At 50.2% G+C, this 13,499-nt stretch overlaps 1 protein-coding gene across 5 annotated transcripts in view; it reads left to right on the forward strand.

Moving 5' to 3' along the window:
• ARHGEF6 (Rac/Cdc42 guanine nucleotide exchange factor 6) overlaps nucleotides 1-13,499 on the forward strand; it is a 41,869-nt gene that overhangs the window by 4,866 nt on the left and 23,504 nt on the right. For 2 of the 5 annotated variants that reach the window (XM_075763165.1, XM_075763168.1), the window contains exons 1-4: nucleotides 2,240-2,437; nucleotides 5,688-5,772; nucleotides 10,652-10,779; nucleotides 11,181-11,382. In XM_075763165.1, coding sequence (XP_075619280.1) covers nucleotides 11,184-11,382 — 199 coding nt within the window. In that variant the 5' untranslated portion in view covers nucleotides 2,240-2,437; nucleotides 5,688-5,772; nucleotides 10,652-10,779; nucleotides 11,181-11,183. Of the gene's footprint in view, nucleotides 1-2,239; nucleotides 2,438-2,606; nucleotides 2,948-5,687; nucleotides 5,773-10,651; nucleotides 10,780-11,180; nucleotides 11,383-13,499 lie in introns of those variants that run through there. The other 3 variants (XM_075763163.1, XM_075763164.1, XM_075763167.1) reach the window with 2 other exon arrangements.

Here is a 13,499-nt window from a genome sequence, read left to right on the forward strand (position 1 = left end):
TTCCAGATGTGGCCTCACTAGGGCAGAGTAGATAACCTCCCTCAACCTGCTGGCCACACTCTTCTTAATGCACCCTAGGATACCATTGGCTTTCTTGGCCACGAGGGCACACTGCTGGCTCGTGGAGAGCTTGTTGCCCACCAGGACTCCCATGTCCTTCTGCAGTGCTGCTTCCCAGCAGGTCAACCCCTAAGCTGTACTGGTGTTTGAGGTTTTTCCTCCCTAGGTACAGGACCCTACACTTGCTCTTATTGAATTTCATTTGGTTCCTCTCCGCCCAACTCTCCAGCCTGTCCAGGTCTTGCTGAATGGCAGAGCAGCCTTCTGGTGTGTCGGCCACTCTTCCCAGTTTTGTGTCATCAGCAAACTTACTGAGGGTACACTCTGTCCCCTCATCCAGGTCATTGATGAATATGTTGAACAGCATCAGACCAAGTACTGATCCGTGGGGCACACCACTAGATACAGGCCTCCAACTGCACCACTTATCACAACTCTCTGGGCTCTGCCGTTCAGCCAGTTCTCACTCAACCCACCTCACTGTCCACTCATTCAACTGATACTCCCTAAGCTTACTAATGAGGATGTTATGGGAGACAGTGTCAAAAGCCTTGCTGAAGTCACAGTAGACAACATCCACTGCTCTCCTCTCATCCACCCAGAATCAACACCTCCTTCTAACTAGACAAGGTGAAACCATGAGACTGTCTAAAATTTCCCGACTGGTTTTCAGTGTTAGAATTTGGTCAAAGCCATAAGAATGTCTATCAGCCCAGCTCTGCCGAGACAGAGGACTGGGGAGAGGAGGTGGGCACCTCTTTGGACCTTAACTGTCCTTAGACGATTTTTTTGGTGGCTTGGACGGAGGACCAGTGCAGATAATCTGGTTGTGCTTCATTTACACTGTGGCTTCAACCTCTGAGCTGCGTATACGACCCAAGATCTGGTCCGGCGAGTGAGTACTGCTGAGGCAGTGACAGCTGGATGCAAGTGGGTTGAGGTGGAAAGCGGAAGGCAAGATGCTCAGGCCTGGTGGCCAGGTGGAGTCTAGTTTAGAAGATACAGGGAAAAGATCGTGAGGAAAGAGAAAAATCAGGTAGAAAGCTCCTGGTCTAGCTTGTTCTTGAGGGCACAAATGGGAACTGATAGTCTTGGCTTCTGCTGTTGACACCACTGTGCATACAATAACAGCAGCTCAATAGCTGAGCATCATTTACTGCTGAAGAAGCATAAGACCTTCATTCAGCAGCAGCATTTTATTGCTAATACAACCACAGAACTTCTGGCAAGCGGCTGAATTTTGTGAACTAAGAATGGTATCTGCAAGATAAATCAATACCTGGATTAAACCTGACTGTCCAGGATGATCGTAGAGCATGCAGCGTGTCATTGCCATCGTGGGCAGAACTGAAGTTATTTCTGCAGTTGGAGGTACTTGCACCCTTCACCAATCTTTGTACTTGGACAGAGGTCTTGGGAAGGTAGATAAAAAAATCATCACCCCCTTGGCTCCCCATCCGTACGCTCCCAAAGCCTACTCTGCTTTGGCTTCCCCCCTGGTTTCCTAGCTGGGTAATGTCAAAAGTGAAAGCTCCAGCCCAGCACTGACCAGTGCAAGCACTGGGAATGGGTATGTCTGAATTCAGTGACCCAGAGACCTCCAGCTTGCAGGTGTGGGGGGTGTCTCTGACACCCCTGTGTCTCCCTGCACAGGGTTGGGACCTACAGCCGGGCTTCACCCTGGATGTCAGTGCAGTGCTTCGGTCCCTTTCCACGCTGCAGCCTGCTGTTGTGCTCAAGTGTCCAGGGATTTTCACGCTCCCCGCAGGAGAGTGTTCCCCGAACAGATGGGCACACACAGCAGAGGCGAGGACATGCTGTCTCTGAGAATCCACTGCCTCGACTGAACTGTGCCTCATCTGCAGGCCCTTCTGCAGCGTTTCTCTTCTCAGTGATGCAAAAATGCTGTAATTGTCATTTCAATAGCCCGAATTTTCCTTTCTTTTTCTATCCTTTCCCTGTCTTTTTCCCCCTTTCCTGTTCCCCTTTTTCCCTTCCTTTTTCCCCATTTCCCCTTTTCTCCTCTTTCCTGATTCACTTTTTTCCCCTTTTCCCTCCTCCCTCCCCCCCCCCCGGCCTTTCTCTTCTTCCCCTTCCCACCTCCTTTTCCCCTTTCCTCTCCCTCTCTCCCTCCCCGCCCCGGGCCGCCCCGCGCCTCCCACCCGCGGCCGGCGGAGGGAGCTGCGGCCGCACCGCCCGGGTCCCGCAGCGAGCGGCGGGGCGGGGCGGCGGCGCCTGTCACTTCCCCTTCCCTTTCCCCTTCCCTTCCCCGCGCCGCGATCCGGCTCCGGGTCAGAGCCGCAGCGGCCGCCCCGCGGTCCGCAGCACCGCCCGCCGCCGCCATGCCCCGGGGCTGCGCGCCCGCCCGCCCGCCGCCGTGAGTACCGACCGCGCCGCGGGCACCGGGCGGGCCCCGCCGCCTCCCCGGCCCGGCCTCGCCGGCATCCCCATCCTCCGGCAGCCCCGCCGGTGTCTCCGGGTGGTCCCCGCGCGGCTGTCACCGGGTGGTCCCCGCGAGTGTCCCCAGCCGGTCCTCGGGGGTGTCGCCGGGCAGCGCCCACGGGTGTTACCCGCTCCGGACAGCTCCCACGGGTGTCCCCGCTGAACTTGCCAGAGGTGGAGCGCGGCTCGTTGCTGCCCAGAAAGCAAACCTGATTTGGGGGTTGGCGGGGGGGTGTAAAAGCCCCGCGGCACCGAACACGGCGGGGCCGAGAGCCGGCGCGGCTGGCAGCGCTGCGGGCGGCCGAGGGCTGGCTCTGCGGGTGGGAAAGGCGCTCCCCCGCCGCCTGCCTGGCTCCGTCTCGCCGGTTCTCGCAGAGCCGGAGGAGCCCGGCCGCGCCGCCGCTCCGGCCGAAGGCAGAGGCACGTCTGGACGGGAGCAGCCGGGGTTAGTAACCGGCGGTCGGTCCGGGCGGGCGTGGGACGGTCTGGCTCCGGCCCTCATCCGCCGGTTTGGATGGAGGGTCGCGGTCGCGCCGAGCTTTGGGCTTTGCACCCAGCGTGAGGTTTGTCGGGGTTTTGTCTAACTGTGGAAATAGTTTGTGCAGATAAAACAGCTCGGGCTCGAACACAGCCCGGCTTCCCCTAACTTTTCTGCGGGTCCCATTCCGGTACTGGGATTTTGGGTGCTTATAACTTGCTAGATGCACCTGGGTTTGATTTTCCATTCTTCCCGAAAAGCTGGGTGCTCTTCGCTGCCCTGTGAGCACCGGTCCCTCCTCACCTTCTCGCTGCCTTTTGGAGGAGGACAGGCGGTGCAGGTTGTCTCTCTCCCGGTGTGAAGCCTGACGGAGCAGCCGGAGTGTTTCACCAAGGGGAGCTGCAGTCTGTGATTCTGAAAGTCGGGAAAGCGTTTTAATGGAGATCCTCAGATGACAACCATAGATTTGAATGGGGTTTTACTTACGTCCACCAGATCTTCCATGAGCTGAGCAAAAAAGCCTTTCCCCCCCTTTATTTTTCCTCTAGCCTTGCAGCTTGCCTTTTAGTTAGGAATGGAATTATGGATGGATTGTGTGGGGAAAAGTAATTTTTAGCTCATAAATGAGGACTTTTCTGTATGATGGATTTATTCTGGAACAAGCTGCAGAGTATATTTACATTACAGTAGCTGATCCAGAAGAGTTTTCCATGTAGCTGTTGTTCCACAGTCGCTATTCCAGAGAATTTCTCCATGAAGAAAAGTCCTAAAAGTTATTGCTTGCTTTTGTGCTAGAATTTTTTGCATATCTCTACCACCACCATTTTCCTCTGCACTTGGTCACTCTGATGACTCTGAGCTTACAGCATTATTCGGTGCATTGAAGGATCAGGGATGTATTTTACTACTTTGGTCCTTTAAAAAAAAAAAAGTAATGCCATTTATTCAAGGCAAGACTTGTTTTTCTGGACTTACTGAAGTGGAAGAAGAAGGGTATGACTGAGAAAATGACACACCAGAGAGATGCACACAAACATCCCAGCCTTGCTGTTTACTCTCCTCTTTGCTTGGCAGGAGGGTGAAGGCGCATTACTGTAACATTGCATCCTCCAGCAGCTGCCAACAGGGTCAGCGCACGCCCGGGCTCTCTGTTACCGTCTCCCTTTCCACGGAGACACTAACGTCGCTGCTTAGGGCTGGAGGCGATGCTCGGATAGCACCGGCTGCAATTGCAAGGCAGGAGAACTAGTTCAGGCACCAGTTGGCAGAGGGGATGGGGTCCGCGTGGTCCAAAGGAGCAGACCCAAGCGGGCACGGGAGATAGATCAGCTCTGAAACAGCCCTAGGTAGGGAGGGAAGTCCCTGAAATGTGCAGAGCGGTGGGTGCGATCGGAGCTGCAGAGCTACTGATTTTAATATTAGTAATGACAGCAGGCTGTTCCCTCTCTCAGTGTGGATTATATTTCTTTAGGGTAAAGCACTTCTTGTATTGAAAGGCTGAGTCAATGTTTAAATATATTCTCAACAAAGAGCAGCCTTTGTACTGCCCATCTTGGACTTTGTTGCTGCACCGATGTGTCTGTCGAGAGGAAGGGATTCCGTGAGCATCCAGGGCTGCGAAAGAAGCCAGTCCCTTTCCTATTTGAAATATGCCAAGCATACTCGAGGAACTGTATGTGGAAAGCAAGAAAGGGCCATTTTAAAGGGCAGTACTACCCTAAAGGTAATTAAAGCTTGTGCACTTACTTAGCAGGATACACTCTTTAGTACATTGGAAGTGTTTGTAAGTAGATGGTGTCTGCCAGGAGAGCTTTAAAATCATCTTTCCTGTTCATCGGATTTGCAGATCTGTGGTCTCCATCTGCAAGACAACGAGTATTTGGGGCTCAGCAGATGGTGCCGTGGTGGTACTGATAACAGGGGGGGTTTGTATCACTTATCTTTGCTTCATTACTGGTAGGATTTGTACAGTCTGTATGAACTTGAGGGCTTTTCTCAGCTGTCAGAGGGGATTGCAGTGTTTTGGAAACTCAAATTGCCTCTTATTGTGCTGGTAGTAATTTCTGAAGGGCTGGGTGTACAAGCTCCAGGTTACCAGTCATAGAAAATAAGCCCTTGCTAACTATGCGTATCTGTTTTGCTGTTGAGACTTAGGAACGCAAAATTCTTTAAAGTGGAATTTTTGCACATAAAATAACTGGTTTTGTCTCCCTGTAAACAATGTAAATGTATTGTATATGCCATATTGCAATAGCAGAAAATTCTGTGTGTTTGTTTCTTCTGCTGTGGAAAATGTGTGTGTGTGTGTGTGTGTGTGTACATATATATGTACAGCCTCAATCTCTCCAGCTTTCGATAACAAAAATAGCAGCAGAATCTTTCCTTCGCTCAAGGCAAGCAATAACCTTCTCCGTGATTTTCAGAGCCTGTTCTCTGCAGACAGCACCAATTTCTTCCCTCCCCATCCCCAGTGTTATGCTCCAAATGCCAGCGGGTTCCCCCTGCCCTTCCCATGCCGCCTGCCACCGGCACCCCGGGAATTCGCTCCCTGTAAAGGAAATGGGACTTGTCAACCCTGAATAAACACCCTACCCCTGCAGAGTCCTACGGGCTGTTTCATCCTCGTTGTCACCCTCCAGCAACGTGGGCTGCTCAGATGGCCGGAGTCAGATGTTTGGGCTCAACTGACCAAGTTCCTCTTTTGCAGGTGTTTGATCCACATGATTTGTACACCGGAGAACAGTTCTCCAAGGTCCTGAGTACATTAACAGCTGTAAATAAAGCTACCGAAGGTAAGAAAAAAGGGTTTTTCCTGTCGTCTTTTCAAATTCTGTCTCGTATGTGTGCTGGGGTGGATTGCCTTTTTTTTTTTTTTTTTTTTTTTTGGTGTAATTCCTAGCTAATGATGATTTCTAGAGGCTTGGCAAATTGTGCTGCCGGCACTGATGCCTGATGCTGGATGGTGGAATCGACATTTCATGCTTCTACCAGCTCCGGGATTAGATGTGACATTTCAGAGTTGCTGGATGCACTTTGCAGAGCTTGATTATCACTTTACACTAAGGGACCTCTGCTCAGTTTTGACAGTACTAAGGGACCTCAAATTAGGTCATTGTAAAGGAACCTCGATGTAAATGAGCATGCACCTCCCAAAATGCAAATGTCAGATTTTAAAGAGCGTGTTTTAAAGCCAAAGAGAAAAACAGATCCGTCTGCATAATATCTTTACTGAATGTGAAAACAAACGTCGTTGCCAGATGCTCAGTCAATTGTATTGATGTTTCTCTCTCCTCTCCCTGGGTCCGTGGAGAAGGCTCCTGGATTTGGGAATCAAGCCGATGGCTTGTCCTGCGTCCCTGGGTGCAGGAGTGGGCCGCTGAAGCAGAACAAATCAGCTCCTCTTGTTTCCAGCCCAAATATGTAGCTGTTCCCTACAGGCTGCTTTACACTGATATCCAGTCACATAGGCTGTGAAAGGAGAAGTTCAACAGGGAGGACGATTATGGCGTGGTGCTCTGGGGAGGGGAGAGAGGACCGGGGTCTCTTTGCTGAGGGGCTGAGGAGCAGGGCTGTGCCGAGCTGGAAAGAGTTTGCAGGGTGGAAAGCATTTATGGCCCCCTGTCATGCAAGTGGATTTGCACAGAGGGTCCTGCACATCTGCACATCCACCGAAGTCCAGCACCAGGGGGAAAGTTTGATTTCCCTGTTGCAGATTACATTTTAGGTGATTAAAAGGAGAAAAATTCAAAACCCAAACCCACAATTTTCCTTTCATGGGAAGGTTTTTCTGTTGACTTACTGCGTTTTGCCTAGATTTGGTTTGCGGTGGTTTTCTCTGTTGTTTCATTTCCCTTTCAACTGAGTTTTTGCTTTTGGGTTCTCTTCTGCTAGTACAAAAGCCGCTGGGTTGTTCAGTGAAACACCCTCATTGCTGGGACTGGACCCTCTCCTCCTTATTTCCTCTTCTCTGTTCTGATGCAAGGCTTTATAAAATCATATATATATATAAAAAAAAGTATATATACACTATATTTATACATTATAGAAACTTTTGTATATTGTATTATAATGTATATATTGTATAAACAGCAACATAATAATATATAATGTATGATAATAGCATATATGTGTACACAGACACATATGCGTGTGCGTGTACGTGTGTATAATGCTGCTCTGAAGAAATTCAGGTTCTTAGAGTGCCTCTCGCAGCCAGCACTCAGCTCTGCCGCCAGCTCGCTCCCTAGAAGTCAGCGATGGTAATTCAGGATCAGCACATCTCTTTGCGGCCTCTTACTGCTCCATTAAATGACAGGACCCGGTGACCCCATGTAGAAAGCTCTTGCAGTTCAATATGGTAGGGGATGTGAAATGCTACCGGGAGTAGCCTTTGCAAACGCTGTCATTATGATTGACGTTAGCTTCGTTATTCTGAAAGCAAGAAGAGTGAGAAACTTTCCCACCTCTGTGCTTGCCCGTTGCTGGACCGGAGGGGTGTGATGGGGTATGTGCCGATGGGGTGGCGAGGCTGCAGTGCCCTTGTCACAGCAGTCCCCTTCTTTACAGCCCCGACTCAGTTCTGGCAGCCACCCGTGTCCCAGCTCAGCCCGTGCAGTCGCCGGGAGAGGTTTGGGATGGGGGTTAGTTTCTAAGTAGAGTAGAATTGTTAGTGGAATAGTTTCTATCACACATTACCGACGGGGCTATAGGGAAGCTGGGATCCTCTTGGTTTCATGGCAAACATCTGTTTGAACATATGCTTTCTCTGTTTAAATGTTAAAAAGCGCAATGCCTGCGATATAATTAGCTGCTCAGGCAGAGAGCACCCTTGGGAAAAGTACAGGGTAAAATAAATACATGTCTGAAACGTTGGCTTTTTGGTGGCTTGGCCGAGTTCCTAAGAAGCAAGAGCCTGTGTCCTACAAACCGCCACTGCAGATGGCCCGGGTTGTCCGTCTCGCCAGAGCCCGAGGTCTTAATGGAGCATCAGGACAAGCCTGGTACCGGCTATGGCAGCTCCTGCTGTGGCCAGGGCGCCGGCATGCCTGCGCATCCCAACACTCTTGTCGGAGGCAGAGGGAAGTAGGTGACAGCTAAGGAAATGCTGTGGGAATGTGTTCCTGAGCATCCAATTGAAGTCCAAATCCTCATGTCTTCGTGGATCTTGTTATGTGAATACCTCGAGGCATCGTTTGTAGCGGATAAACTCAGAGTTCAGCAGCTGTCCCTCAAATAACAGCAATGCAGAGCTTGATGCTTTTATCTGAAAGAGAGGGCAGGGGAGGAAAACCAGCTGTGCTGGATCAGACGAGGCTCATCTGCCAAAAATAGTGTAGGAATGTGAGCAGAAAACCCAGCTATTTTAACCATAGTTTAAGCAACATATGGCAGCAGTGTTCCATGCTGGACCAGGCATAAAATAGGACGCTGTCATGATGCAATATAAATGATACGCTTCCCTGCCAAACTGTCAAAGTCAGTTTTACATTTGTTTCTAGGTTGCTGCAGATATTTATAAAAGCTTTGGAAGATTGGGAGGGGCAGGGAGAGAAGCATAAAATCTAAAGTAACCGAGTCATTTCCGTGGGACTGTTGCTGATGGCTTGAATAAGCGGAGAAGTCTGGACTCGCGGTTTACGCCCTCCCTTTTTAGAAGGAATCAGGGGAAGAACATCTCGCGCTGGCAGCCGGCCACCCCTCCTGGCCCGTCAGTCGCCGGGAGCAGCCGAAACCACTTCTGCTCAAATATCAGGATGCTTCAGAGAAAAGAAAATAATAATTCTGTGTTTGCAAAGTGTTTTTTCCATGCGGAGGGATTTTGCTGTTGCTGCAGCCCAGGGAGCTGTGAATTCACCGTGCGGTCGTCAGGCAGTTGTGTAACGAGCAGGGCAAGAGAGAAAACGGACTCAGTGACAGCACACAAGATTTAACGTGAATGTTGTCCATCGCTGGAGCACAGACTGGTGCGTGTGTAGGGTACAGTTGGGGGTTTGTAAGGCAGCGGCGCCTGGAAGTCGTAGTCACAGACCTGGTCTCCGTTGTGCAAGGCGTTGGAGAAAGACAAAGCAAGTCCATTCTCCAGGAGCTCACAGTTTGTGTTGCTCCAGGTCCAATCCAAGGATGAGGTGTTTTCGTATTAAAACAAAAATCCTCTGGGGAGAATAAAAGCCCAGCTGAGTTCCTGTAACTCCCACCAAACTTCCCCTTCAGAATGATTTTTCCATGTTGACATTCAGACTGGAGGAGAATGGGGACACAGGACTCTTAGAGTCTCTGTTTTCCGATTGCTGCGTGCACTTGGTGGCTTCATCACCCTCTCTTCTTGCAGCGTTTTCCAAAAGAACTCCAAACGTTATCCAGGGGACTTGCACACCCAGCAAAGTGGCACCTGCAGACTTCTCTGTACTCCTTTTGAGGTCCATGGGCATGGTAGGTCCACACCACAGCTGGAAAACAACAGCTCTGGAATACAGAAATGTTCTTAAATCTAAACAGAAGCTACCAGGAGAATCTCAGAGTACTTCACAGTTTACTGAAATGATCATATCTGTTGTTGCTTCGTTTGAGCAACGTGGTGCATAGAAAGGAGATGACTCAAGTGTTGTTCCACGGTCTGGTATGAGGTACAGTGGCAGAGAAGTACTGAGAATTACTGGGTGGCTTGAAAACCCATGGTTTTACTGCTCTGCAGCATCATGCAGGATTCTGGGGCTGAGCGCTGCCAGGTCCCGCAGGAGCCGGGTCTGTTCTTGGTGACGAGGCCACTGATCGATCTCAGCACAGGGCAGTTGTGACCAGGAAACTGTTTACCCTCTGACAAGTTTTTTGGTATCAATATAGAAACAAATCATTAATTGTGTAAAACAGATGTGTCTGAGCAGCAGCATCATTTCCAGCATCAGGCAGGTGGTGGCAGGAGCAAGCCCAGAGACTAGTTTGCAAAATGATGAGCTTTGAGCATGTGAAGGAGGCAACTCCAAGAGCTGCTGGGATGGTTTAAGCCTTTCCGTGGGCTGCTAGTCTCCTGGGGGTGACACTCCTGTCTGTCCTCAGCACAGTCTGAATCCCTCTCTCATGTGGTAATGGCAACAAACAGCAATCAAAATTGTGCCTAGCCTCTCTCAGCTGTATAATGAACCCAGAAGGACGTATTTAGATAGAGAAGCGATTGTGTTGACCAGCTGTTCAGCATTCTTCCCCACTCGGCGGGGAAGCCCACGCTGCAGCTGTGGAGGTGACCTAAGAGTGCTCACTTGTGAGCTAAACTTTGAAACACCTTCAACAGTGCTTACTCAGATCCCAGAAACATTCCCAGCTGGGCAGCATCGGGCTGAGTATTACTCTATTTTTCTACAGTTTTAAGGGGGATTTCAAAAACATACTGCAATCGGATGTGTGGCTGCAGAGCTGGCATCACCTAGGAGTGCCTTGGAGTGCAATTCAACTTCTGCCATCACGGAAGGGTTAACCCAGCCCAGCAAAACCATCATCACTGTTGACTTGGGGTACCCATGCTGGAGATGCAGTGCACCTGCTATCTTGCTCCGATGGATGCTCTTTCAGCTGCTCTTGTTTTCTTTACGGGCTTTACTCTTTGCTTTGCTGTGATGCAGAGGGCTGGTGGACAGTTGGGTAAAACTCAGATTTTTTTTTTTTTTTTTGCCTCACCAGATCAGCCATCAAAAGGGTCATGTTCACATCTATCGTCTCTTAGCTCTGCGGGTGGAGGTCCCCACGCTGAGTCCAACGGCACAGCTTCACAGTCAGCGAGGGTGCTAAGGAGGCAGTCCAAGCCTGTGGTATCCTTTATTTAACATCTCATCAAGGGTCTGGTGGCTGCGGGGGTAGAGGGGTGCGAGTCGTACCTCTGGGTCGAGCACACCAGAGAGGCTTGTTCTGCTCCGATCTCCATCACGGCTTTGCTTCCCCGGCTGGAGAGACTATCGTGGGTTCTCCAAACCTTCTCAGTGAAATGAGAATTCTTACCTGCCCTCCACTGCGCTATGAAACTAAATTAATGTTTGGGAGGGACTTTGTGGTCCTCTGGTGGGAGTGCTTACACAAAATCAAGACATTATTGCTGTTATAAAGAGCAATACTGAAAAAACATCTGTCACAACAAAGAAGAACAATAGCTTGTCCTACTGGCTTCTGCTTTTTTGGACTATTTACTGATGTTTTTCCGTGTTTCTTCCCTTAGGAGATGACCGAGAATGGCAGTCATCAGCTGGTGGTAAAGGCCAGGTTCAATTTTAAGCAGACCAATGAGGATGAACTCTCCGTTAACAAAGGAGACATTATTTATGTCACCCGGGTTGAAGAAGGGGGCTGGTGGGAAGGAACCTTGAATGGAAAAACAGGCTGGTTCCCAAGCAACTACGTCAGAGAAATCAAATCCACCGGTAAGCAAATTGCTTTCAAGGGCTGATTGAATGACAGCGGTATAATGCAGTGTAGATCCTTTGCCTTTGGGAAATTGCTGCTGTTTGTTAAGGACCGTTTTTGTGCTTAAAGCAGCAGGGCTAATGGAAGGATGCACAAGGCCAGAAGGGTAAAGCCTAGTCTTTCGCATGAGTTGCTTCACCCTCTTCCCCAGCTCATCGTGCCTTTCTGTTGCTCCCCCAAGCCCCAGCAGCGTGGGAGCGGGGATGTTGCCGGAGGACGAGGCCGGAGATGGCTGCGTGGGTCCCCTTTGTCCTGGGGAGCTGCCAGGTCGTTCCAGTGTCTGAGCACAGAATTAGCTTTTTGTTAGAGACCTTGGTCAGGCAATGTATTTGCATTTCATCCTGCCATTTCTGGCAGTGGTGGAATGGATGCTCAGGTCTCAGGGAGGAAACCAACAAAAACTATACGGCCACGGGGAACGGTCCCCTGGTTTTGTCCATAGTGATGGCTGATTTCATGTAGTATATTTTCCCCCAGATGCATCTCCTGCTGAAAGCTACAGACAATATTGAGAAAGGAAGAGAGAGGGAGTGATCCATCTGATGACACCTGCCTTTATTGAGCTTTGTCTTGAGTGTCCTTAACATTTTCTGCGATGTGATTTTAACCAGATGTGGGGTGATGACAGGAAGCACACCCCTGGCTTGCTGCCCTGTAGCGTTATATATCCATTCAAGCAGCTCACCCTGTTGTGCTTCCGAGGCCATTGTGGGACAGGAAACTTGGGTTTGGTGGTTTTTTGTTTTTTTGTTTTTTACAAAATTCAATTTAATTCCTTAATGTGCCTTGAGGGCTTACTCTAGACAGAGACCTGTTTTGTGCTTGGTGCTGATTTTATGGCTCAGGATCAGCCCTGACCTTAAACGCCACGAGACATTGCGGGTGGGCTGCAAAGTGTACAACCCCTCTTACACATTCTTGCTCCCACACTTGCAAGCCAAAAAGCTAAGGAGGGAAGAATAAAATAGCAGAGGAGGGAGGAATAAAATTAATGAGCAAGTGTTCAGAATTAGGCCAGGTTTTATTTAATTCTAAGTGAAAAAGTCATTGTTAGGATATCTCATCTCCCACTATTTCCCTCTGGGAAATGATGTCTGAGCTGGAGCAGGACATTGCAGCAGAGATTGAAGGCTGGTCTGGCACAACCCAGGAATCACTAGTTAAGTTAATGAGTGGAGGAGAGAAATGTTTTTTAAAAAAGGAGACCAAACTTCAGTCCCATGGGGAAAATCAGATGGGAGCTGCATGAAATAACCGCACCTCATTGAAGTGAAGGGCAAGTCTCCCATTGATCCTGATGTAGGATGGTTTTTATCTGCAGAGCTTTTCCCTCCAGATCCTCTCCCCAGCACCCATTTCACACGGGAGGGAGGGTTTGTTCCCCCAGTCTCTGCTTGCTCAGGACACGTGGCCCTATTGCAAATGATGGGTGCAGGGACCATCAGCTAACCCTCTCCTACCCCAGGACCACTGCCCAGGAGCTGTAGCCCAGGGGGAACGCTCACTGCAAGGCAGCAGGAGCTGCTTCCCTCGCCTCCAAAGGGCGAGACTTGTCACTCTAAATCGAGTTACTTGTTTTTCAGCAGTGTCTGTGCTTCCACTGTGTCCTAACCGTGCCCTTTGGGTGGAAATAACTAGCTGCGTGGAGCAAAGCTCCTCTGAGTCTTTAAACGAGGCACAGAGCTCCTGGCTGGAAGTGACAGGAAACTCTACAAGGGCAATAATTTGACAATACATCAAGCTGCAGTTTCCAGGGGCTAAATTTATCAATTTCAAGCTTCTCCCCTGCTATCGGTGTGAAAGTAATTGCCTTCCGTGAACGACTGCAGGGAGGAAGGCCAGACTGGCTGCTCCGCATGGCACGGAGGCATTTCGGTACGAGGCGTGCAGCGTGGCCAGGGCCGGAGGTGCAGCCTCGTGCTGCCGACCTGTCTCAGTCCAGAGGAGTAACGGTGCCACCGTGGTGCCAGGAGAGCTGGCAAGGCCCTGCTGCTGGCAGGGAACGGGCTGCTCTAGGGAGGGAAGAACGGAGCAGGGACTTGCGTGTGTGTGCACGTGTGTACCATGCTGGAGG

Source organism: Balearica regulorum, chromosome 11 (assembly GCF_011004875.1).
Source record: "Balearica regulorum gibbericeps isolate bBalReg1 chromosome 11, bBalReg1.pri, whole genome shotgun sequence".
In the NCBI taxonomy this organism is placed as follows: Eukaryota; Metazoa; Chordata; class Aves; order Gruiformes; family Gruidae; genus Balearica; species Balearica regulorum.